This window comes from Pseudonaja textilis, chromosome 10, assembly GCF_049901715.1.
Source record: "Pseudonaja textilis isolate UNSWEBS1 chromosome 10, rPseTex1.2, whole genome shotgun sequence".
In the NCBI taxonomy this organism is placed as follows: domain Eukaryota; kingdom Metazoa; phylum Chordata; class Lepidosauria; order Squamata; family Elapidae; genus Pseudonaja; species Pseudonaja textilis.
Genome location: NC_141999.1, coordinates 24250862 through 24276898, shown reverse-complemented (window position 1 = coordinate 24276898; position 26037 = coordinate 24250862). Strand labels below are relative to the sequence as shown.

The 26037-nt window shown below is 49.5% G+C and overlaps 1 protein-coding gene across 3 annotated transcripts in view; it reads left to right on the top strand.

Moving 5' to 3' along the window:
- Positions 1–2880: 2880 nt before the first annotated feature.
- Positions 2881–26037, top strand: part of NOVA2 (NOVA alternative splicing regulator 2) — a 37465-nt gene continuing 14308 nt past the window's right edge. The window contains exons 1-3 of one of the 3 annotated variants that reach the window (XM_087939326.1): positions 2881–3025; positions 3058–3237; positions 25132–25275. In XM_087939326.1, the coding sequence (XP_087795452.1) occupies positions 2968–3025; positions 3058–3237; positions 25132–25275 (382 nt within the window). In that variant the 5' untranslated portion in view covers positions 2881–2967. Of the gene's footprint in view, positions 3238–6382; positions 6482–25131; positions 25276–26037 lie in introns of those variants that run through there. The other 2 variants (XM_087939324.1, XM_087939325.1) reach the window with 2 other exon arrangements.

Here is a 26037-nt window from a genome sequence, read left to right as displayed (position 1 = left end):
ACAAATCTCTGCTTTTCACTGCTGATAAGAGAGAGAATATACAGATAGTCCTCAACTTACAACCCAAATAGAGCCCAACATTTCCGTTGCTAAGAGAGAGACAGTTGTTAAGTGAGTTTTGTCCCATTTTAGGGCCTTTCCTGCCACGGTTGTGTCGTGAATCCCTGCAGTTGCTCAGTTACTAACACGGTCGTTCAGCGAATCTGGCTTCCCCGTTGACTTGGCTTGTCGGAAGGTCGCAAAAGGGGATCACGTTGTGACCCCCCGGGACACTGCAACGGTCATAAATATGAGCCAGTTGCCAGGCATCTGAATTTTGATCACTGTGACCACGGGGATGCCGCAACGGCCTGCCGTAAGTGTGAAAAAATGGGTGCCAAGTCACTTTTTTTTCCCCCCATGCTGTTGTATCTTTGATCGGTCTCTAAACGGACGGTTGTAAGTTGAGAACTACCTATATTTGTATCAGAGGAAACCGGATGGGCTGAAACCACAATTAGAGTGCATCTTAAAGTCTTTTGTGAGGTTTGTGTCTGTTTTGTGAGTCCAGGTGCGGCACCCCGTGCAAGGAATATAATAACCCAGGAAGGACAAACTTAATGTTGTGTCCCTTGGACAAAGGCAGACTTGAGAGGGGGAACTTCCTCAGTTTCCCCTGCGGTGTATTTTAAAGCAGGGGTCTCCAACCTTGGCCGCTTTAAGCCTGGAGGGCGTCAACTCCCAGAATTTCAGCCAGCAAAGCTGGCTGGGAATTCTGGGAGTTGACGCCACCAGGCTTAAAGCGGCCAAGGTTGAGACCCCTGTTTTAAAGGACATTGTTCCTGGGAACTATCTGTGCCTTTTACGCGGAGCCTCCGGGAGGCAAAATTAGGGGTGTCCCCTCCCCCCCGTAAACGGGGTGAGGGACGGCCCCCTAAGCGTGAACCCCCCCCCCCCAACTTTGGGTGGTCTTGTCAGGTCACTTTTTCCCATTGATGCTGAGGATCTTTTGTTAACTGAGTGTTGTCCCATTTTATAACCTTCCCTATACTTAACTCTGCAGTTGTTAAGTTCGTAATACGGTTGTTAGTGCCTCCCCCATTGACTGTGTCCAGTCTCTTCTTAAAAACCTCCGTTGATGGAACCCCCACAACTTCTGGTGGCAAGTAGTTCCACTGGTTAATTGTCCACCCTGTCAGGAAATTCCTCCTTAGTTCTAAGTTGCTTCTCTCCTTGATCAGTTTCCATCCGTTGCTTCTTGTCCTGAGTTCAGGTGCTTCGGAGAATAGCTTGATCCCCCACTTCTGTGGGGCAGCCCCCCCCAAATCCTGGAAGACTGCTATCAATCACCCCTAGTCCTTCTTTTCATTAACCCAGACTAGATTTAGGAACAATTCAAAGGAACGACAAATAAGAGGAGGAGGAGGAGGAGGAGGAGGAGGACAACGACAACTATGGGATCCTGGGTGCTCTCTGAGCTTGGTTGCTTTCCTGCAGACATTTCATGACCCAACTAGGTAACATCATCAGTGCTAGAAGGGAGAGGGGTTTGTGGAGAGGAGGAGGAGGAGGAGGAGGAGGAGGAGGAGGAGGAGGAGAAGAGGAGGAAGAAGAAGAAGAAGAAGAAGAAGAAGAAGAAGAAGAAGAAGAAGAAGAAGAAGAAGAAGAGAGGACTTTGGGGTCCTTGGTGCTCTCTGAGGTTGGTGGTTTTCTTGCAGACCTTTCATGACCTAGCTAAGTTATGTCATCCGTGGTGGGAGGGGTTTGTGGAGTGGAGAAATGGGAAGAGGAGGAGGAGGAGGAGGAGGAGAAGAAGAAGAAGAAGAAGAAGAAGAAGAAGAAGAAGAAGAAGAAGAAGAAGAGGAGGAGGAGGAGGAGGAGGAGGAGGACGGATGATGAACGGTACCCTAGAGGGCAGGCGAGCAACCTCCCCCACACCCGCCGCCTTTTCCCTTTCCCCCCGTCGGCTCTGCCCTCCGCCCCACCCCACCCCCGGCAGCTGCCTCTTCTGTCCTCCCCCTTCCTCCCCCCTCCCCTCCCGCCCAGCTGCGTCCCCCCTCCCGGGAAGAATAGCGCCTCTCTTTCTCGTTCCGTGCCACTCCACCGCTCCCCCCGCTTTCACTTGTCAGCTCCTGGCAACCAATCTGCTTGGGGTGGGTGGGGGGAGGGAAACGGGGAGGGGGTGGGTGGGTCTCTGCTTCCACGTCAGGGCTGGGCTGCTCCCTCCGACGCTCCCACCCACCCACCCCCGTCCCCTCCCCTCCCCTCCCGGTCCTTCTCTTCCCCGCACCCTCCCTCCCTCCCTTGCCGGCTTGCAAGAGCGATATGCGGGGAAAGCGGAGCCGCTGCCGCCCTCCTCGCCTCGCGCCCGCTCGCTCTTCCCCAACGCGCTTCGGTGGGTTTCGCTCCCCTCGGCCCCGCGCAGCCCTCCCGCTTCCTCCCAACCTCGGGGGCTCCCCCGTCGCCTCCTCACCCCGGTTTCCCTTCGCCAAGCACCGAAACAGACGGGGAGGGGGACCCCCGGGGCGGGTGGGAGGGTGGGGGGCTAGGCTTTTCCTCTCCTCCTTCGCTGCGCCCTCCCTTCCTTTGCGGGGGTGTGTGGGTGGGTGGGTGGGGGGGCTCCATCTCCACCGCCCCCAGACCCCGCTTTTCCTGGGGGAAGCAGGAGGAGGAGGAGGAGGAGGAAGAGAGGCTGGATAAAGAGAGAGAGAGACAGAGGAACTGAGCAAAGGAGGGCTGGGGAGAAGCCCACCCACCCAATTCCCGTCCCGGCCGGTCCGTTTCCCCTGCCTCCGTTGCACCTGGATGCCTCCTCCGCTCTTCCTCCGCTGGACACACCTCCCTCCTCCTTCTCCCACCCCTCCTTAAAAGCTGAGCATCCTCTTCTTCTTCGCCGCCCCCCCCACCCACCCCCAAAACCACCCCCTCCCCCTGCTGGAGCCTCCCGGGTACGGCGGGGGGGGAGTCCTCCGCGCCCTCGGCTTGAAAATGCTGGCAGGTGGATCGGTCCATCAGAACGGGCTCTTTCCTTCGGCCCCCAGCAGCCGCCGCCGCAGCCGCCGCCGCCGCCCTCGCTGTCCCAGCCGCCGCCGCCGCCGTTGTCGTCGTCGTCGTCGCAGCCGCCAGGGGGGCCCCAGCCTCAGCAGCCCCCCCAAGCCGCCCCGCAACCCCCCATGGATTCGGATCCCCCCGACTCCAGGAAAAGGCCCTTGGAGACCCCCACCGAAGCCATCAGCACCAAGCGGAGCAACACGGGAGGTGAGTCCGTGGAAGGGCGGGGGGAGGGAGCGCCGAGCAGGTGGGGCGGATGGGTGGGTGGGCTCGGACAAGGTCTGGTCCTGCGGCGGGGGGCGGGGGGCTTCGTCTAATGATCGGGGCAATCAACGGAGAAGAAAAGACCCTTCCCCTTCCAAGCCGGCTTCCCCACCTGCCAGATGAACGCCTTCCCTGGGCTGAGATGGGGGTGTGTGTATGTGTGTGGGGGTTTTTGGGGGTTGTGTCTGTGTGGGGATTCCGATAGGCACCCCTGGCTCCTGAAAAGACCCTGCCCCATCCTTGGGGAGGCCATCTCCCTAAATAGAGCCCCTGACATCCCAACTCTTTCCTGCAAAAAGCTCCCCCAAAAAAACCCTCTTAAAAGGGAAAAACTGGGGGAGCAGACCCGACTCTCTTTCTCTATCAGGGCACCAAAGAGATCTATTTTTCCTTCCCCCCCAATTTTTTCTCCTTTCCTCTTCCCCCACCCCCTTCGTGTCCTTCCTCTTCTCTTCCCCGCACCTTTGGGGAGGGGGATTTCTTCTCCCAGCTTCCAATGTGTGGCCCTTTTTCCCCCTCCCTCCTTCATGACCCAACCCCCACCCACAATTTGCACCCTCCAGAGCCAGAGGCTGAATCTGGCTTGGCTCAAAAAGGGGATTTTCCCCCTTGTCTTGGGCTCTGGAAGGCTCTGGGTGAATTGGGCCCTTCCCTTCCTCCCCCAGCCTGTCTCCGGGGAACAGCATCTCAGCCTCCACCTTCCGCCTTTCCTGCCTGGAAAGGGGTGTGGATGTGTGGATGCACACAAAAGAGGACCCCCACCACACACACACACACCCCTCTTTTTCCCCCTCCGTTTTCCCAGCCCTGGGTCCACCTCGGCCCTTCACAGCTGGCGATGTCAAAATGGAGTCGGCTTGTCTACTTAGGAAGGGAAAAGAGAGAGGGAAAAAATTAATTATTATTATTATTTTTTTGCACCCGGAGGGACTGTGGAAAACCTGTCAGTAGTCCCCTTCTTTCTCTCGCCCCCCCTCCCTCCCCTCTGCAGCAGCAGCAGAGGAAATGGAGACGGGAAGGATGTGGAAATGTGAACAAAAACAAGGATGCGAAAGGGACCTGGCGATCCAGGGATTTCTGGGCAAGGAAGGAGGGACTGTGCCAGCTAAGGATCTTTGGGGGGATGTGCCGGCTTTTATGTGCTGCTGTTTTGAATGGAGGTGGTGGTGGGGAGAACCGCTTTGAAAAGGATTGGCTTTGAGCTGTGGATTTTAATTCTCGTGCTGTTCGAAGAAAATAGGAATCTGGAAAATAGCAATCCCTCCCTCCCTCTCTTCCTCCCTTCCTTTTTTCCTTCCTCCCCTTCCTTTTCTTCCCCTCCTCCTCCTTCTCCCCAACAGGAACAATTAGCAGTCAGTTTATGTGTGTGTTTTACTCATTATTATTCTTCCTTCCCCTCTTTCCCCTCTTCCTCCTTCCCTCCCTTCCTTCCTTCCTCCCTCCTTCCCTCCCTCCTCCCTCTTTCCCTCCTCTTCCTTCTCTTCCCTCTCTTCCTTGTCCCCAGTAAGACACTTAGCAATCAGTTTATATGTATCTTCTACTCATTATTCTTCCTCCTTCTCCATCTCCACCCCTACTTCCTCCCTCCCTCCCTCCCTCCCTCCTTCCTTCCTTCCCTGACCCTTCTGTGAAGGGCAACTTCAATTCCATGAGGTTTTCGAGAGCGCTTCTGTGCATTTGTTCCTTCCCTCGTGCTAAGAATAGACTCCTTCTTATCATGATGATGATGATGATGATTACATCGTGATTGCATCTGGGTCTGTTTTATTGCTCCGAGTGATGATCCGGGCTGTGGAGGCGCCCACTGAAACGCGTGGCTGCCCAGGCAAGGCAGGGAGTCAACGCCGACACCCACCCTCGCCAGGCAATTAACATTTGGGAACTGCAGCGTTAAGGCCGAAAGCCATTAATGTGCCTGAGAAACAGCTTTGGGGGTCCTGGAGGAAAATGTCCTGCGTTGATGATTATGCTCTGAGCAGAGAGATTGGAAATAAATAAAGGGCCCTGAATCGCCAAGCGGGAGCTTCCTGTTCAGGCCTGGAGGCTAAAACGTAAGAAGGATTTGGGTTGCAGGATTTGGGTCTGGCCAGCCTAGAGCAAAGAAGGACCAGGGGATGACTTGACAGCGGCGTTCCCATATTGGAGGGGCTGCCCCAAAGAAGAGGGGAAGGGGTCAGCCTGTCCTCCAAAGCCCCAGAAGGCAGGACAAGAAACAACGGAGGGAAACTATTCCAGGAGAGAGAAGCAACCTGGCATTAAGGAGGAACTTCCTGACAGGGAGGACAGTTAACCAGTGGAACAGCTGGCCACCAGAAGTTGTAGGGTCTCTCCATCACTGGAGGGTTTTAAGAAGAGACCGGACAGCCGTTTGTCTGCACTGGGATAGGCTCTCCTGCTTCAGCAGGGGGTTGGACTAGAGGACCTCCAAGGTCCCTTCCAGCTCTGTTCCGGTTGATTCATTCATTGATTGATCGACTTGAGGAAGGAAAGGGGAGAGGGAAAAAAAAAAAAAACAGGCCAGAAATGGAGGAATTCCCCGGTTGGGTGGCCGTCCCAAGCAGGCTGCATCAGCGGGGATAAAGAAGGCGGTGAAGCTTAATTCAGCAGACCGTGCTTATCAAAAGCGGCATTCCTTTTAAAAGGCACCTTTATTATTATTATTTTGTGGAAGAAGAAAACGTTTCGCTCCCTATCCCAGAAGCCTCACACCCCACCCCCCCCATTGTAGCTTCATCAGCTTCCGGGATAGGAAGCCGAAACATTTTCTTCTTCCACCCCAAAAAATAATAATAAAAAAAAATTAAAATGAGTCCCGTTTTCCTTTCAAAATTAAAAACCGCTTTTGATACAACCATGACCTGAATGACCGAGGATCTTCCTCAAACGGTGGGGGCGAGGTGCCCGGCTGTCCCTGCCTCGATTTTTGGCTTTTGATGGAGGGCCAGTCTGGGTGGCGCTGGGCTCATTCCAGCATGGATTTCAGGGAGGAAGAAGGGAGTGAATTGGATGGCACAACAGGAAGGCGGGAGGGAGGAAACGCACCGAGATGTGTCTTCGTAGTACCTAACGGGGTGTGTGAGTGTGTGTGTGTGTTGTGTGTGTGTGTGTGTGTGCTGCAACGGACCACGGATGGCGGTGGAAATGCGCAAGGCGGAAGGCCAGGCAGGCCTCACGGCCCAGCTAGGAGGTCAGTGAGCCTGGGGTCTCCAAAGAGCTTCTGTGCATGTGTGCCGCCCTGAACCCAGAGGGAGTGAAGGTCAAAACAGGGTGGGATTATTAGGAGCGTCCGGCGAGGGCTTTCATTTTTTGCTTTTTTTTTTGCTTTAATGTCAAAAAGGGAAGATTGCTGGAACACGCCAGAAGGGCGAAATAGGAAGGGATGCAAATGATCGGATTAATTGTGGCTTGGCTTGGTAATCCCAGTGCCGCCGGTGTGTGGAATCCGTGGGAAAGCATCGTCAAGGCCAGGCAGAGTCCTTACTACAATGGACAACTGGGCCTTGCCGGAGGAGGGCAGAGACAAGCGTGGCATCGTTGCCAGCTGGGCGGCCCGAGGGAGAGTCTTAGCCGTTGGCCGAGGAGCGCGGTGGACCCGATCTCTGGGTCTAGGGGTTTGTGTTTGCAGAGGCCGTGGGGGCAGGGGAGGGAGGCCGGCGTTTTGGGCCAGGCCGATGATTCGGCTGAGGGGCCCTGGAAGGTGGATTTGGGTGGGTGTTTTTAGCTAGGCAGGTCCTCCTCAGCCTTCCGAGAAGAGGTGGGGTGGCGGAGTTTGGAGAGGCTTCCTGGCATCCCAGCCTGCCCCGGCCTCGGGGCTTCTCCTTCATGCTCAGCTCTTCGGTGCTCCTCAAGGAAGCTGACTGGCTGGGGCAAGGGGACGTAGCTGCTGCTTCTCTCAAAATGGCTGCAGAGGCGACATCTCCCAGGCCAAAGCTTACGTGCAAGGAGACCCACAGAGGAGAGGTTCCCTTACCACCACCATCATCCAAAACAGAGTAGGAAGGGACCTTGAAGGTCTTCTAGTCCAACCCCCTGCTCAAGCAGGGAACCGCAATACCATTTCAGACAAATGCTTGTCCAGTCTCTTCTTAAAAGCCTCCAGTGACGGGGCACCCACAACTTCTGGTGGCAGGTCGTCCCACCGATTACTTGTTTGAACTATCAGGAAATTCCTCCTTAGTTCCACGTTGCTACTCTCCTTGACGAGTTTCCATCCGTTGCTTCTCGTCCTGCCTTCTTTGGTGCTTTGGAGAGTAGCTTGACTCCCTCTTCTTTGGGGCAGCCCCTCAAATACTGGAACGCTGCTATCCTGTCTCCCCTAGTCCTCCTTTTTTATTAAACTACAGGGACCCAATTCCAGCAACGGTTCTTCCTACGTTTTAGCCTCCAGGCCCCTAATCACCTTGGTTGCTCTTCTCTGCACTCTTTGTAGAGTCTCCACATCTAACATCTAAACCAGCGGGGTCCGTCATGTTTTACAGTGGGGGCCCCGGGAACCTCGCCCCTTTTATAGCTTGGGGACTTTAAACTCAGGAGTTCTGGGATTTGAAGTCCACAAGTCATAAAAGGGGCAACATTTCCCACCCCTGTTTTAGAGGGGTGGGGGGGAGACTGAATTAATACGGGAAACGACAGGTCCTGCCCACACAAGAGAGAGCCCTTTTCACAAAGCCGTGGGAGCAGAGAGCAGGGAACGGGTGAATCAACCATCTTTCCAAGTTTTGGGAAAGTAAACAACTCCTCCCACCATGGCACGGTCTTCTTGTCGCTGTGGTTGTTGTTGCTTTCGAGATGAGATGCCTTCAAACCCCCCACCCTCCCCCAAAAAAAACCCTCAATAAAACCAGCAATTGGTGGTTTGCACAAAGAAACATCCATCCTGCGTGCAACAAACTTAACCTGGATTGTTTGTTTTCGGGGTCTTCTGCACCGTCAAAGAATCAAACGGGCTGGATCTGCATCGGATGCCAGGCTGCTCAGGTGCGCACGCACACAAAACCCCCACCGCCACCAATGTTGGTTAAAAATAACCAGGTTTGTTGAAGTCCACAAATCTTAAAGAGGCCAAGTTTGAAGAGCTGCCTGCCTGCCTCCTGGATGGATGGGAAGGGGGGGCATGTGTACACTTGAGGGGTCCCTGAGGAATGTTGGGTTTGGGGGACATCAAGATGGTTGACTAGGAAAAGCCAAAGGAAGCAGAGAGGTACTGCAAGTAGAAAAAATATATATATATCCTGCGATGTCTTCTGTAGAAGGAGATTCTCCTAGGCAGGAACGGGGAAGGGGATTCTCTTTTGAGGGGATCTTGGATTCTGGGGTGCTGAGGGTTTCCTTTAGGACTGGATCAGGGCCCCAAGAGAGGAACAGTTGGTCATTTAGGACTTTAGAGCAAAGGTATCCAATTTGTGGACTTCAACTCCCAGAATTCCCAGCCAGCCTTGCTGGCTGGGGAATTCTGGGAGTTGAAGTCCACAAATCTTTTTTTTTTTTTAATAAACTTTATCAATCTTTTATGTCTTTAAAAACAAACAAAAAATGTAAATATCTCGACATTAACAATGTGTGGCATTCACCTTATACCCTTATTTTGTGCATGATTTACAAATATGTACAATTTATGCGAATGTAAGCATTTAACCTAGATATTGCTTATCGTTAATTTTTCATCATCCATCTATCTTAGCTCAATCCAGTCATACTATTTTCCCCCAAATGCTATAAAACTCGGACTCGGAAGTCCGTGAATCTTAAAGGGGCCAAGGCTGGAGACCCTCGCTCTAAAGCTCTACAGCTTGAAGGCTTGTGGGCTTCCAACTCCCAGAATTCCTGAACTAACATGACCGGAGGAGGAATTCTGGGAGTTGAAGTCCACATGCCTTCAAGCTGTCAAGTGTGAAGAGCCCTTCTCTAAAGGCCTAAATGACCTTTAGAGACACGCCGATGATGTGGATGAAATCTTGCATGTGGGCTCACTTTCTTGATCTTGAAGGATACAGGCCTGGCCTGCTACCTGACTTCTAGACCTCTGCGTTGTATACAGGTAGTCCTGGGTTTGCAACCATCCATTTAGTAACGGTTCAAAGCTATAACAGCCACCGGGGGGAAAACCCTGACTTACGACCCGTTTTTCACGCTTATGACTTTTGCAGCAGCCCTGTGGTCCCGTGATCCAAATTTGGATGCCAGTCAACTGGCTCATCGTTATGACAGTCGCGGTGTCCCTGGGGGTCACATGAGCCCTTTTGGCAGCTGTCTGACAAGCAAAGTCAGTGGGGAAACCAGATTCACTGAACAACTGTATCGCTAACTTAACAACTGCAGCAATTCACTTAACAGCTGTGGCAAGAAAGGTCGTAAAACGGAACACTAGAATAGAATAACAGAGTTGGAAGGGACCTTGGAGGTCTTCTAGTCCAACCCCCTGCCTAGGCAGGAAACCCTACACCATTTCAGACAAGTGGCTCCAATCTCTTCTTAAAAGCCTCCAGTGATGGAACATCCACCACTTCTGGTGGCGAGCAGTTCCACTGGTTAATTGTCCTCACTGTCAGGAAATTCCTCCTTACTTCTAAGTTGCTTCTCTCCTTTATTATATTCCGTCCGTTGCTTCTTGTTCTACCCTCAGGAAAAAAAACTCACTGAACAGGTGTCTCGTTTAGCCACAGAAACTTTGGGCTCAATTGTCATAAGTAAAGGACTACCTGTAGATGGGGACATTTTTCTTCTTTGCCCGACCTACAGGAAGGTGAGGGTAATGCTGGCAGCGGGCACAGTCTCCGGGAACACCCCCCCCCAAAAAAAATCCCTTTTAACAGATTAACAGAGTCAGAAGGGATCTTGTAGGTCATCTAGTCCAACCCCTTGCCCAAGCAGGAGACCCGACTACACCATTTCTGACAAATGCCAGTCCAATCTCTTCTTAAAAGCTTAAGGGAAGGTATTGGATAGAAGGAGGCCACCAGAATTAACAAGCTATCGCCCACAGGCAGAGCAGAATTGAGTAGATGTTGGTTGCAAGTCAGAAAAAAATTGGGCCTGAGGTGTTTAAGTGGTTGGATGTCCAACTGGCAGGGATACTGATGATGTTACCTAGTTTGGTCATGAAACGTGTGCAAGAAAACCAGCAAGCTCAGAGAGCACCAAGGACCCTTCATCTCAACCCGAGCTACATATATTCTCCTTTATGGCGATGCTGCCATGATGAATTTTACTGGAGGGGAAGTTGACTTGATGTTGGTGATGGCAGATGTTGATGTTGGTGATGGTTGGACTTGGTAGTGGACCTAATTGGACTTGGCGATGCCCAAGGCCCACCCAACCTGTAAACATGATGGATTAATATAAGAATTGCAATGCTCAAAAAAACCCAAAGGGGACAGGACAATGCCACTTTAAATCCCAGAATCCTTAGCAGCGGCCTTGCTGGTTGAAGACTTCTGGGAATTGACGTCTACAGCTCAGGGCTTACCAAACCTGAGTAAATTATCCAAAATGGGCTAAAAATTGTTTTTTTTTTTTTTAATGAAACGGGACATTTAAATCAAGTTGAAATATTATCAGGGTCTTATAGTGTTACACAAACGTGGCCACTTTAAGACATGCAGACTTCAACTCCCAGTATTAAGAATGAAGAGTAGTAAATCTAATCTTACAAAGCTTCTCCTCCAGTAATTGCTAACTAGGGCCTAGAGTCCAGAAGTATTTCGCGGGAAGAGTCCTCCACTCTTCTACTCGCAACAGAATACCCTACATCACCAGGCTTGAAATTTTGGGCTTGGACAACCTTGAACTATGCCGCCTACGGTTGGACTTAAACGTAATACACAAAATTATCTGCTACAATGTAACTCTGTTGTTACCTTCTCTAACACCCCCCCCCACTCCTTTAACCTCAAACTAACCACTATTGACCTCACCCCATTCCAAAGAGGTCTGCAAGGGGCGTGCATAAGTGCACCATCGTGCCTCCCGTCCCTGTCCTAATGTCCCCATTGAGTCGCACCTATTTCCTGTATTCTTACTATTATCTTGTAAGCAGCGATTGACAAATCAAATCAAATCAATCAATAAAATAAATTCTGTGCTGGCTGGGCAATTCTGGGAGTTGAAGTCCACACGTCTTAAAAGTGACCCAGTTTAAAGAATCACTGGCTTAGAGGGTTTGGGGATAGATCGAATACCAACAAAGAGGCCGTTTCCCGAAATCTCAAGCTCTCCGATTTGTGATTGCTACCAATTTGCTTTGGCCACAACCCTCCAAGAAGGAGCCGAAGGGGAAAATAACGGCTAACCAGCCTATCGATCTCAAATATAGATTTCACACAGCGCCTTGAACTCACAAAAATATTTGGCACTCACTGGGCAGGTCCATTCTGAGGTTGGTGTCAGCAGGGTTTCTAACAATAGTTTGTTGGGATCAGTGAATTTCAGGGACACAACTTGGTGGTTTTCCTGGCTGTAATTTGGAAAGAATTTTGATTTCCCAGTGGTGGGTGGCCTGCTGCTTTCCCCCCTACAGGCAGTCCTCGACTTAACGCCCATTCATTTAGTGACCGAAATTACAACAACACTGGAAAAAAGGGACTTACGACTGTGTCAGCTTTGGAAGTCATATTCCACGCTGCCACACAGCCTGAGAAAGTGGGAAGGGGGCGATTTCAATGGAGTAGTTCTAAGTAGACCTAATAAAATTCTTTTAGTAGTTCAAGGTTATTAAGTGTGGCGCAGGATGGAAAAAGGATCTTACACTGGGACGGATCATGATTGGTCCATGTGATGTGATGATGGGGGAAAGGGGGATGGATTGTAGTTTGGGACATTGTGGGAAGTCCAGGAAACTTCTAGTTTTGAGATTCCACAGGTGTGCCAGGTGCTATTCCAATAAAGGTACTTTTGAGAGTAATGCTTGTCTCAGAGTTACTGATGGGAATGGGGGTTTGCTGGAACACTGACAGACTGTTTTTCGCACTTACGACCGCTGCAGCATTCCCCTTGGTCACGTGATCAAAATTCGGATGCTTGGCATTCTGGTTCAACTTTATGACGATCGCAGCATCCATGGGGGGGGGGGGTTAACATGATCCCCCTTTGCAACTTTCTGACAAGCCAAAGTCAACGGGGAAGCCCGATTCACTGAACAACCGTGTGATTAATTTAAGCACTGCAGTGATCCACTTCACAGCTGTGGCAAGAAAAGTCGTAAAACGGGGAGAAAACTCCCTTGTCCAACTTTGCACGTAGCAATCTAAATGTTGGACTCAGTTGTGTTTGTAAGTCGAGGACCACTTCAGATCTCGGGGGCAAAGACAGAGAGAAGCTGAGGTCCTTGATCCCTAGCATTGCCCAAGACATGATGGAGAGGTGCCCATCACAACACCCAGCCGTGTCTCTGTAGGGCGTCTCAAACAAGTCAAGATGGACCATTGGACTGTTCCCTGTGAACACCCAGCAATATTGCACAAGCGACACAGATTATGCAATCTGCAACGGACACACCATCTCCTCACCTCATCAGCACCTTGAAGACAGCAAGGACATGGCTTTATCTTAGACTAGGTCCCTTAACTATTGGCCCCAAAAGTGCTTTTGCGAGAGGCAGATGGACTTTCCGGGTTTTTTTTTTCTTTGAAAATGTTTCGCTTCTCACCCAAGAAGCTTCTTCAGCTCTGACAGGATGGTGGGGAATGGAAGGATTTATACTCCTTGCAGACAGCTGGCAATTTGCATCCTTTCAGAGGGTCGTTGAAGCACTTGGAGGTTTACCTGTGTCCTCGGGGTCACCTGAGTGGTGCAAATGGGAGCGCAGTCTTTTTGGGACTGCTGAAAGGACTGTGTGGTAGACTGAAGATAGATGATGTCGGATCCCTCTGTTCAGCTTTGACATAGATGGCCTCTTTCAAGCCAGCTCTCCTTCTCTGTCCAAAATGCGGACTTTGCTGTCTTCAGAAGAGTGGCCCTTGTCTTTCGAATTCCGATGGACTGCAGAATCCAGTCCTGATGGGGCTGTTCTCCTGGGTTGTACCATGCGTTTACGAAGTGGCTGTTTTGTTTTCCCAATGCACAGATCTGCACACGGCCCCCTGCATTGTACTGCATGTACTACGTGGCTCAGTTTGTGCCTGGGTGTTTTATCCTTGGGGTGGACCGGCTTCCGCCTTAGCGTCTTCTTGGGTTTGAAGTGTGGTTTCCGTCAGAGCTGAAGAAGCTCCTCGGATGAGAAGCGAAACGTCTTCAAAAGGAAAAACAATCCAAGTCCAGTTGCCTCTTGAAAAAACAACCCTGACCTGAATGACTGAGAACCAACCTCCTTGGATGTCTTTCCAAAAAATGGCTGGACTTTCTTTTGGTTTTTCTTTGAAGATGTTTTGCTTCTCATCCCAGAAGCTTCTTTGATTCTTGCATGCAGTTCAGATCAACCCAGAACTGAGGAATCTTCTCAGATAAGAAGTGAAACCTCTTCCAAGAAAAACCAGAAAGTCCAACTGCCTCTTGAAAAAAGCACCCTTGGGACAACCAGGACCTGAATGACTGAGAATCTCCGTAGATCTTAACTGTGGGGTTGATCCCTGCTGCTTGATCTCCCCAGCCAATTCGGAGCAGGCTTTTCCAGGAGAATCTGGCCTCTTCGCCTTCCGCCCGGCGGTTTTCCTCCGGATGCCGTCAGAATCAAAAGGGTGGAAGAATCTCCTTGGGCCTGGCAGATGGAAGGGTCCGCAGGAGCAGTTGGCCAACCGGGGGAGGGTGTTGGTCCTGCCGCCTTCCGAGTGGTCGGAGGTTGTTATTACAGGCCATTTCATTTGTGCAAATTAAACGCCGTCGATTGATCTCGTCTTGCCCCGGTTTATTGGTTTTTGCAGCGTAAGCCTTTAGTCTCTCCTCTATCGTTCGCTCCGTCATTGATGGTCGGGGTGGGGAGGAGGGACTTAGCCGCGGGTTTGCTGGGTGCCTGTGGAGGATGTGGATCGTGGCGAGCTAGAGATGCGTGGCAGTATCCGAACGGCGATGGTGGCCGTGGGTTTAATAAGACCTCTTAAGCCGATTTGTCGGGGATATTGGAAACTGAACACAGGATTGCCTGAAGCTGCAATTCTGCTTGCTCATCTCCTAAAGCAGCGTTTCTCAAAATTAAAAGTGGCTGGACTTCAATTCCCAGAGCATCCTAGCCGGCTATGGCTAGCTGGGGAATTCTGGGAGTTGAAGTCCACTAATCTTAAAGTTGCCAAGATTGGACGCCCCCGATTTAAACAAAACTAAGTCACCCAGGCTTTTAGTTTCATCTTAGATTCAGATTAACAGAACTTGGAAGGGACCTTGTAGGTCATCTAGTCCAACCCCCTGCCCAAGTAGGAGAACCTACACTACCGAGGGCAGTCCAGTCTCTTCTTGAAAGCTTCCATTCTGACTCCGTATCAGAAGTGTCTCACCCTGGCAACGGTAAGATGGATAGACTTCAATTCCCAAATTGGTTAAGATGGATGGACTTCAATTCCCAGTCATTCTGGCTGGGGAATTCTGGGAATTGAAGTCCACAAGTCTTAACGTTGCCAAAGTGGGAAAGCCAGATGTTAAAAGCTGGGTGATCGACAGAACTAACTAAAAAGAAACTGAAAACTAAGAGAGAAAGCAACTGAAACCCAGAAGGCAGAACTAAAAGCCGGATGACAAAGAAAGAGGAATTATTTTTAGAGCTCAAAACGGAGGGTGTCTTTTGGCAGACACAAGGATGCCAGATACTCCTTATATTAAGGAGAAACCTTGAAATGGGGTTACTTCCATTTCAAAAGGACAGTGTTGTGATTTACCCAGTGTTTACAAGCCAGGGAGAAACCTGGCAGGGTGCAAAGGGTGGAGGAGGGCTTTATTTTTATTTATTTATTTATTTATATCCCATCTTTATTGTTTTTGCAAATAACTCAAGGCAGCGAATGTTACAGACACCGCTCCTTCTTCCTATTTCCCCCACAACAGCAACCCTTGTGAGGTGGGTTGGGCTGAGAGGGAGGGACTGGTGGAACTAGAACTCCCTGTCTCCTAGTGATTGGCTCAAAGTCACTCAGTTGGTTTTCATGCCTAAGGCAGGACTAGAACTCACTGTCTCCCAGTGATTGGCCTATCTGTCTTTCGTTGCTGGGGTGGAACTAGAACTCCCTGTCTCCTAGTAATTGGCCCAAAGTCACTCAGTTGGTTTTCATGTCTAAGGCAGGACTAGAACTCACTGTCTCCTGGTGATCGGCCTATCTGTCTTTCGTTGCTGGGGTGGAACTATAACTCACTGTCTCCTAGTGATTGGCCCAAAGTTACTCAGTTGGTTTTCATGTCTAAGGCAGGACTAGAACTCCCTGTCTCCCGGTGATCGGCCAAAGTCATCCAGCTGGCTTTTGTGGCTGAGGTGGAACTAGAACTCCCAGTCTCCTGGTGATTGGCCCACTGTCACTCCATTGGTTTTCATGGATTTGAACTCATGGTCTCTTGCTTTCTAGCCTGGTGTCTTGACCACTAGACCAAACTTTTTGGAAGTTTTCAAAGAAGGAGGCCTGAAGTCACGAAGGAGTCAGATGGGGGGGGAAAGAGGACAAGCCGCTTTCTCTTGGCTGATCAGCTTGGGCTCTGAGACCGTTCTAATGACTTAGCTGCTTTAATCCACCTGAGAGGGAATTCTTTTAAGTGGATTTGGACTGCAGATCCCTCTACTTAGGGAAACCCTCATGGGAATCTCATGGGGGTGTCAAGACCGGAGGGAGGCGAAAATATCCAAGAATGGACGTGGTTTTAAGTTTCTCGAGTCTTCATCACAAGAAGCCACTTTTATTTCCAAGTGGCCCGCTAACAAAATAAGAATAATAAGAATAAAAAAATTATGTTTGCTAACTGAGAAGTTTGTCAACTGAGCTTTGCTCTGCATGGCTGGGGAATTCTGGGATTGGAAATCCCTGCGTGCTGGCTGGAGAGTTCTGGGAGTTGACGTGCATGCATCTGGCTAGGAAATTCTAGGACTTGAAATGTGTGCATGCTTCCTGAGCAATTATGGGAATTGAAATTGTACATGCTGGTTGAGGAATTCTGGGACTTGCAGTCAATGCAGGCTAGCTGGAGAATTCTGGGAGTTAACGTCTGCGCATGCTTACTAAGGAATGCTAGGATTGACATCCGACCATGCTGGCTGGGGAATTCTGGGATTTTAAGTCCAGACATCTTAACGTTGCTAAGGTTGTGAAACACTGGACTAAACACTAGACTTACATACACTAAACCTGGTTAACTGACACCCTTTTAATATATACTGATGGGGATCCATCGCCTTTAGTCTGTCTCTAGAAATCTAATATTTACTTTTAGCAGTCAGGATTATCCCTTTTCGATGGCTCCTGCTTTGCAAGTATCGAGGGCGGGGGGAAACCCCACCACCGTTGTCCTTTGTAGGAAGACCCATGTGTGTGGCCACAATTCCTGGGCCCAGCTTCAAAAGCAAACATCTGAAGGAGAAAAGGACCAGCTTCTTAAGGTAACCAAGGGCAACAGAAAGCATCTTTTAAAGAAACCAAGTTATTTCCCAGGAAGTAAACAGAACATCTGTTCTTCTCAGCTCCCAGGCCCCAAGACAAACAAAAAAGGCTGGTTAGACACTCTGATGACTTTTCTGTATTAGTGAGTTAGGCCTAGATCAAGGAGTTTTGTGGACTTCAACTCCCAGAATTCCCCAGCCAGCCATGCTGCCTTAAGCATTAAAACCAGCTGGGTCAATCGCCAGGAGATGGGGAATTCTAGTCCCATGAGAGCCGGTTGAGTGACTTTGGGCCAATCACTAGGAGGCTGGGAGTTCTAGTCCCATCTCAGGCATGAAAGCCGCCTGGGTGACTTTGGGCCAATCCCACCCTCTCGGCCCAACCCACCTCACAGGGTTGTTGTTGTGTGCAAAACATGAGAACAAAGGAGCATTAGGTCTGTTTGTCACCTTGAGTTATTTCCAAAAACAATAAAGGTAGATTCTTTTTGAAAAAAAAAAATTACAAGGTATTTTCATAAGCGTGTGGGAAGAAGGTCGGCCCAAATTCTCAAAATCCAGAGTGAAAAGAGAGTATGTAGAGCAGGCTGGGGAATCCTGGGAATTGAAGTCCTCAAGTCTTAAAGTGGCCAAGGTTGGAGACCCCCGCTCAAGATACTCGGCTTGTACTCCGGATTTTGAGAGAATTTTCTCTGCCCTGAAGTTTTGGAGTGTAGCAAGAATTTCAGGCTGGCTGACACTGCAAGCAGTGGATTTGATGCATCAGTTTCTCTTGTGGGCAAGTGCATTTACTTTCTGCAAATTATTTAATGCAGGAGCCCTGAGCTGCAAGCATTCCAATAAATTCTGGATGGCTGCAAAGGCAAAAATGTGCTTTGCCTTGTCTGCAATCCATCTCTTGTCAGCTGGTTCTCTAGGGTGCACCCAATTTCTAATCTTTGTTTGTGCAAATCGCTTAACTCTATCGGTTAAAGGCCTCCCAGCCGTACACTTGTACAGTTTGAAAGTCTGGGTAATTTTAATCTTGGGTGTGTCCCTGTGTAGCTGGGTTTGTAAATGTGTTTTACTATATTCCTGGGATCCAGTTTACGATCCGGTCTGATTCGCAAAACTGCAAAGACTTGGATTAGGCTAAATTTATTTTTACGAAGAATTAGTACCCCTTGATAAATCCTTAGTAAGGCCACACCTGGAATTCTGCATCCAGTTTTGGTCACCCCATTACAAAAAAGATGATGAGACTTTGGAAAAAGTGCAGAGAAAAGCAACTAAGACGATTAAAGGCCTGGAGACAAAAACATATGAAACATATGTTAGAGGAATTGAGTTTGGCCAGTCTAGAGAAAAGAAGGACTAAGACCAGGGTGGGATTCTACCAGTTTGCACCTATTTGCTAGAACCGGTTGTTAACCTTCTAAACTGTTGGAAGAAATTACTGGCCTAATTCTGTAAGGAAGTCAGGAAGGAAACATTCTGGTGTTGCTTACAGAAACTGCCTCTCCGTTGACCCTTATTTCATTCTTGGCAGGACTAGACTTCCTGTCTCTGGAACTTCTCTGGAGTTTTTTCCCCCTCCTTTGCTGGTCCTTTGCTTGTGTGGAGGGACCATTCAAAGTTACAATGGCACTGAAAAAAGTGACTTATGACCATTTTTCACACTTACAACTGCTGCAGCATCCCCACAGTCATGAGAGGCCAGGCGAGGAGAGGCATGCCTCGATGTGAGTGATATTGAGTTGGCCACGCCCAGCCAATAACATGAGCACCAAGCCACGCCCACCCAGTCACATGACCACCAACCCACGCCCACCACCTGAGCCACGCCCTCAGAACCGGTTGTTAAAAATATTGAATCCCACCCCTGACTAAGGGGGACATGAAAGCAGCATTCCAGTATTTGAGGGGCTGCCCCAGAGAAGAGGGGGTCAAATTATTCTCCAGAGCACGAGAAGGCAAGGCTAGAAGCAACGGATGGAAACTAGTCAAAGGAGAGAAGCAACCTGGAGAACCTTCCTAACAGTGAGAACGATAAACCAGGAGACCAGGTTGTCTCCAGAAGTTGTGGGTGCTTCGTCGCCGGAGGTGTTTTTTAAAGAAAAGACTAGATAGCCACCTGTCTGAAATGGTCTAAGGCCGTGATGGCGAACCTATTGCACGCGTGCCAGAAGTGGCACGCAGAGCCACCTCTGCCGGCACGTGACAGGTCGTCCGGAAGCGCTCCACTGCGCATGCGTGAGCCCCCACACCATCCAGCTGATTGTCGGGTATCTGCCACGCATGCAAGGCGGGAGACGCACACGTGGGAGACATGTGCGCCTGCACAGAGGCATGCGGCATGCAGGGGGGTTGCGTGTATGGTGCGGGGGGGTCACGCGCGCCTGCACAGGGGGATGAGGGCAGTCGCGGGCGCTGTCGTGTAAGCGTGCGCATGCGCATGCACTTTTGGCATGCAATGTGGAAAAGGTTAGCCGTCATTGGTATAAGATCCCCTGCTTGAACAGGGGGTTGGACTAGAAGACCTCCAAAGTCCCTTCCAGCTCTATTCTGAATCTGAAGTTTAGTTTTGTCCTGAAAAAGTGTTTAAAACCCCTCACTTTCTTGGGATGGGTTAGAGCAGGGGTGTCAAACTCAAGGCCCGCGGGCTGGATCCAACCCATGGAGTGCTTAGATCTGGGCCACTGGGAGGGGGGGTGTCCTGGAAACAGCAAAGGACCAGCCCACCGTGTCTCTCCCAGCGGAAACAGAGCTCGGCCCTCCCGAGCTCCGTTTTCGCTGGCAAAGGGTTGCAAGGAGGCTGTCGCAGCCGGAAACGGAGTTCGGGAGCCCGCTTTCGCTGGCAAAGCCCTCGGGCCACCGACACGAGTGACGTCAAGCTGGCTACGTCCAACCTGACCACACGCACACACCCCGCCCTCGAGGTCAAACCCAACTCGGATGTGGCCCTCCATGAAATGGAGGTTGACACCCCTGGTTTAGAGGCTTCTCCATCGAACCCTCCCCGTCGTTGCTTTCCTTCTGTCCTGAACAGCCCCGAAGATCTCAGTGGGGAACCTCACCTTGCCTTCTGTAGGTCTACCCAGGAAAACTGAGCGAGGTGCTCGGTTGTGCTGGGGGATTTTTGATTTAAAAGGAAAGAAAGAAAGAAAGAAAGAAAGAAAGGAAGGAAGGAAGGAAGGAAGGAAGGAAGGAAGGAAGGAAGGAAGGAAGGAAGGAAGGAAGGAAAGAAAGAAAGAAAAGGAAGGAAAGAAAGAAGGAAGGAAGGAAGGAAGGAAGGAAGGAAGGAAGGAAGGAAGGAAAGAAAGAAAGAAAGCTGGGGAAGAGAAGAAAGTGTGTTGGTGTGCATGTGCAAACGAGGGATCTGCTGCGATCTCAATGGAAGGCAGTGGGTTTTTGGGCTGCTAGGGATCCGCAGGGGTTCTGGAGAACCCCTAGCTATTCTGTGCAGTTCAGAGAACCTCCAAATCCCACCCCTGGCTGGCTCCTCCCACCCTCCCCCTCCCCAGGAGTCCCCACATGGCCCATTTTGGATGCAGGTCACTGCAGGGCGTGCACAGAGACTCAGGAAGGGTGATAAACGGGCCTTCCGGAAGTTCAGGAAGGCCAGAAATGGGCCTGTTTCCGGCTTTCCGAGAGCCTCCGGAGCCGGGGAGGCCATTTTCACCCTCCCGGAGGCCCGAGGAAAGCCTCTGGAGCCCGGGGAGGGCACCCCCCCCACCCCGCCGTGGTGCAGGAGGCCGACTAGGCCACGCCCACCCAGCAACCAGGCAGAGAACCCGTTGCTAAAATTTTTGAAGCCCGCTCTCGATGGGAGGCTTTCATTTAGCACCAGAGTTTTGCAAGCGGGTGGGGGGAGCAGATCACGTGTTCTTCTTCTCCCCAGCTCAGCCATCGCCTCTCCTTCCCCCCAACATAGGTGAGACAGGCAGGAGAAGTAGGTCAGCCTCCTCCTGGAGTAAGCTCTGTGCAAGAGCAACCCCGCCATTTGGGTCAGGTAAAAATAGATACTCCTGAGCGAAAGTGAAGGGATGGATTTGGAGTGCCGGATAAGAGCAGACTTTCTGCGCCGCTCGCCATATGCTTCCCCGGACAAACGCCAAAACGGATTTAATTTTTTTTGTTGTCATTGCAATTGTGTGTGTGTGTGTGTGTATTGAGAGGGGATTGTAAGCAGGACGGATGGAGAGAAGTCAAATTTGCTTATAGACTCCACAGGTGCCTTGAACCGTGAGATGGGCGCCAAGGCATTGGATGACCCTCAGAAATACAGGGAAATATAGAACAAATATGAGCATATATAATTTTTATATAATAGCATTATAAGCCATAACCAGATGGAAAGGTTAGAGGTTGAAAGATGGAATTACTATGTACGCTGAAATAATTTCATTGGCCTTAAAATGGCACATTGAAATATTGTATAACTACTTCAAAACAAACTTGTATATTAATACTAAGATTACGTAAGTTTGATTAATGCAACAAATATTATTAATATTATTATTGCTACTTGTATCAAAATGAATTATACCCAGAGGCCACACTGTTCATGTATTGATATTGATGTATATTTAAAAATAAGAATCTAAACTTTAAAAAAAGAAGAAATACCATGGGGATGCTGCCACAGTCTTAAGTGTGAAAAAAAACTACGATTATAAGTCACTTTTTTCAATGCCATTGTAACATCGAATGGTTACTCGTCAAATGGCCGTAAGTCAAGGACTAGCCTGTATTCCCTGACCGTAAATCAAGGACTAGCCTGCAACTCTGCAGTTTCTGGCTCCCAAGAGCTGAATTCTTCCCTCTCTAAACCGAGTTGTGTCGATTTAGGCCAGGGGTGTCAAACTCAATTTCACTGAAGGCTCCGTCAAGGCTATGAGGGGTGTGACCAACTGGGTGGGAATGGCTAGTTTCACACTACTCCCCAAATTGCTTGGCATGTTTCCTCTTCACATTGGGTAGTCCAGGACGGCCCCCCCAGGCCGGATCCAACCACATCAATTTTCTCCACCAACTTTATCCAAATATCTGGAAAGGCTTGAGCTAAGGAGTCAGGGCAAACCTCAGTGTAAAATTAATATTTTAAGCACAGCCCTGGAGGCTGGTGGCTTAGCATGCTCATCCTCGACTCAGCTGGCTTGAGTCTCTTGTAGGAAATCGTAAGGGCATTCTTCCTCCTCCTCCTCCTCCTCCTCCTCTTCTTCCTCCTCCTCCCTTAGAGAAACTCTCATTTTGAGCAGACAGAGCAAACTCGATTAGGCTACCGATTATTAAATTACGGAAAGGCCACTTTGCTTCAAACCTGCCATTTCAGGATTGGTTGTTCTTTTTTTTCCCCGGCACTGGAAATAGCTGCAGAGCTTCGGATTGCAACGCAAGGATGAATGAAATGGCCCCCATTCACACACGCGTAAGAAAACCCCCGTCGCCACTGACTTTCTAGAGGACTGGCCCAGGGAGGAGTTTGAAAGTGAGGGTGGGGGCAAAGGGTGTAAGGAATGAAAGGAGGTTCATTCGACTTGTAGAACCAGAGCCCTAAGCTTCTAGTCCTCAAGGTTGTGGAACGGAATGGAATCCTGAATAACAACCGAATTGGAAGGGGCTTTGGAGGTCTTCTAGTCCAACCCTTGCTCCAGCAGGAAACCCTGTGCCATTTATAGGGTTTATAGAGTAGAATAAAATATAGAATAGGGTTTATAGAATATTCTAGTCTGTAAAACTATAGGGAGAATAAAATAAGGATAGAATAGGATAGGAATAAAATAAGAATAGAATAGAGTAGAATGGAATGGATTGGAATGGAAAAGGAATAGAACTAAACCGAACTGAACTGATCAGATCATACCAAAGGAGAGACATGGCATCTTTTAAGGAACTTGGATACCAGGCTTACGAAGTCCCTTTTTTCAAATAAATCAGTGACATTTGATTGGTTGCAGAGCAAGCGGAGTGTTTTATTGCTTCGGCTTTGTAAAACCGGTGGGTTTTGGGAGAAGCTAAGTGGGATTGATGGGAAACAGGTGACAGGAATGAGGCTGAAAAGGCATTTATGAAGCATGTTGCGTCTTAAAACCCAGGCAGAAAATTCAATTTTGTTCCTGCGGGCCTCAAGAGGGTCATCATTTTCTTCCTCAGGCCCCCCCTCCAGGCTGCTGAAGTTTCTCCAGCTATGGCCCCACCAGTCCTAAAAAAAAACCCCCATCCCTGGTGGTTTTTGGTGCTCTGTTTCTATGTGCAGCTTTAAAAGCTGGGAAATCTCCTCGCCAGAAGCTGACCTTCCCAAAATATGGAGAAATATTTCTTCCTGCTTTCTGGCCCTTAAGGATACCCGGGTCACCCCATAATATTCACAAGTGCTAGAAATAACAGGATGTAAATTAAAAAGAAAAAAGAAAATACTGTGAACGAAGGTAAATATACATGTCCCTGGATAACATTGCAGGATCCAATCTGGTTCGGTCCTGGGGACCAACCCAGAGGTTTTAGGCTCATCCTGGACTCAGGGAACTTTTCTTTCTCCAGAATGTGTGCACTGGATCATTGTATTATAAAAAAGGATGCGAGACTCCGGAAAGGGTGCAGAGAAGAGCAATAAAGAGGATTAGGAGGCTAAAACACGTAAAGAACAGCTGAAGGAACTGGGTCTGTCTAGTTCAGTGAAAAGAAGGATGAAGGGGGGACAGGATAGCAGCGCTCCAATATTTGAGGGGCTGCCCCCAAGAAGAGGAAGGGGGTCCACTTATTCTCCAAAGCCCCTGAAAGCGGGACGAGAAGCCAAGGATGGAAACTAAAGAAGGAGAGGAGCAACTTAGAACTAAGGAGGAATTTTCCAACAGGGATAACAATTAACCAGCGGAACTGCTGGCCACCAGAAGTTGTGGCTGCTCCAACACTAGAGGTCTTTAAGAAGAGATTATTAGACAACCATCTGTCTGGAATTGTACGGGTCCTCTGCTTGAGCAGGGGTTGGACTAGAAGACCTCCCAAGTCCCTTCTGTTACTCTGACTGTTCTACCTGTTGTATTTATATGATGCCTGGTTGTGTGCAGCTTTTAGTTGTTAATGAGGGTGTTGGTGGCTGTTAAGTTGTTAATTGTTGTTCCAGATTCAGTGCTGAGTTGGAGAATTAAGCTGACTGTGGAATGGGCTGTTCCCTGGAGAATGTGACTTAGCTTTTTGCAGATTAATTTATTTGTAGGGGTCTTTAGTTCGATGCTGGGGCTGCAGCTACCCGGGGGAATTGGTGGGATTCAATTGTTTTTTACTACCGGTTCTGTGGGCGTGGCTTGGTGGACGTGGCAGAGGAAGGATAGGATACTATTAAATCTCCAGTCAGAGGTGGGATTTGCCGGTTCTCCGAACTACTCAAAATTTCCTCTACTGGTTCTCCAGAACTGGTCAGAACCGGCTGAAGGCCACCTCTGGATTGGGTTAAGACAAGACCTCTTATTGTTGCTATTTATTATTTTCATGCTTACTGGCTTTTAAAGTTTGCAAGCTTCCCAGAGTCACCTCTAGTCTAATAAACACATAAAAAGAAACGAAAAGACTGGATGCTACCTGCAGCTTCCTGCTCTATTATCACCCTTTACACAAAGAGACACAATTCCTTGATGGGCACAATCAGAGAGTGTTTGACTTAGGACCACCACTGAATTCGAAATATCCCTTGCTATCCAAGACAGTCGTTAGGTGAGTTTTGCTCCATTTTACGACCTCGCCGGCCACAGCTCTTAAATGAATCACTGCAGTCACTAAGTTAGTAACACCGCCGTTAAATGAATCCGGCTTCTCCATCGACTTGGCTTGTCAGAAAGTGGCCAAAGGGGATCGTGTGAGCCCAGGACACGGCACCCGTCATAAATATAGGCAGTCCTCGACTTACAACAGTTCATTTAGTGACCGTTCAAAGTTACAATGGCGCTGAGAAAAGGGACATGACTATTTGTCACAGTTATGACCTACTGTCATGTGATCCAAATTCAGACCCTTGGCAACTGACTCACACTTACGACGGTGCCGTAAAATGGGGGCAAGACTCACGTAACAAATGTCTCCCTTAACGTCAGACGTTTGGGGCTCGATCGTGGTCATACGTCAAGGATTACCTGTATGAACCAGTTGCCAAGCATCCAAGTTTGGGGATCACGGGAATCCTGCAAGGCTTGGAAACGGGCCATAAGTCCCTTTTTTCAGTACCATTGTAACTTGGGTCGCTAAAGGAACTATCGTAAGTCGAGGACTAGCCGTCGTTTCACAGCCGGAGAAGGTTTTCGCTTGATTGAGACTCCTTTTGCGATGCCTCACAGGATTTTTGTCTCTCGTTTCCTTCCCCGCAGAAGATGGCGAGTACTTCCTTAAGGTCCTGATTCCCAGCTATGCTGCCGGATCCATCATCGGCAAAGGGGGCCAAACCATCGTCCAGCTGCAGAAGGAAACGGGAGCCACCATTAAGCTCTCCAAATCCAAGGATTTCTATCCAGGTGAGTGGACCAATCCGCCTTTCTCTAGCCCGGCACAGCGGAGATGCGTAAAAATTGCAGGTGTTATTTTGCTCCCGGGATACGATTGTATTTTTTTTCCCCTAAATATTCTGGGGCGCTTGGTACGTTTCTGGGTTGAATATTGACTCCAAAATGGAATGCAAGTTAGTCCTCGGCTTATGACCGCAACTGAATTTAATTCTTTATTGTCATTGTATGTATATATATATATATACAGTATGCATACAACGAAATTCACATAACACGCAGAGACCAGACCCAATGCGCATGCACACACGACAATCCACAAACACACCTGCACCCGTGAAAACTCCCCGCCCCTAAAACACACACAAGCCTCCACACAACAGACCAAGAAATACCGTCCAACAGCTCACTGATGGTGGTCCTTAAGTTCATTGTTAAGTGCAATGATAGCTCTGGGGTAAAAACTGTTCAGAAAACGTGTGGTCCGAGTTTTAATTGTTCTGTATCTTCTGCCAGAAGGCAACAACTTCACAAAGATTGTGAGCAGGATGGGAAGAGTCTCTGAGAATGTTGTGCGACTTCCTCAAACAGCAAGATGCGAAGATGTCGTCCAGGGCTGGTAGCTGGAGCCCAGTGATATTCTGGGCAGTTTTAATGATTCTCTGTAGAGCATTTTTGTCTGCTCCAGAGCTGCTCCCATACCATGTAAGAATGCCCTATGTCAGGACACTCTCAATGGTGTTGTGGTAGTAGGGCAGAAGTAGAGACTGAGAT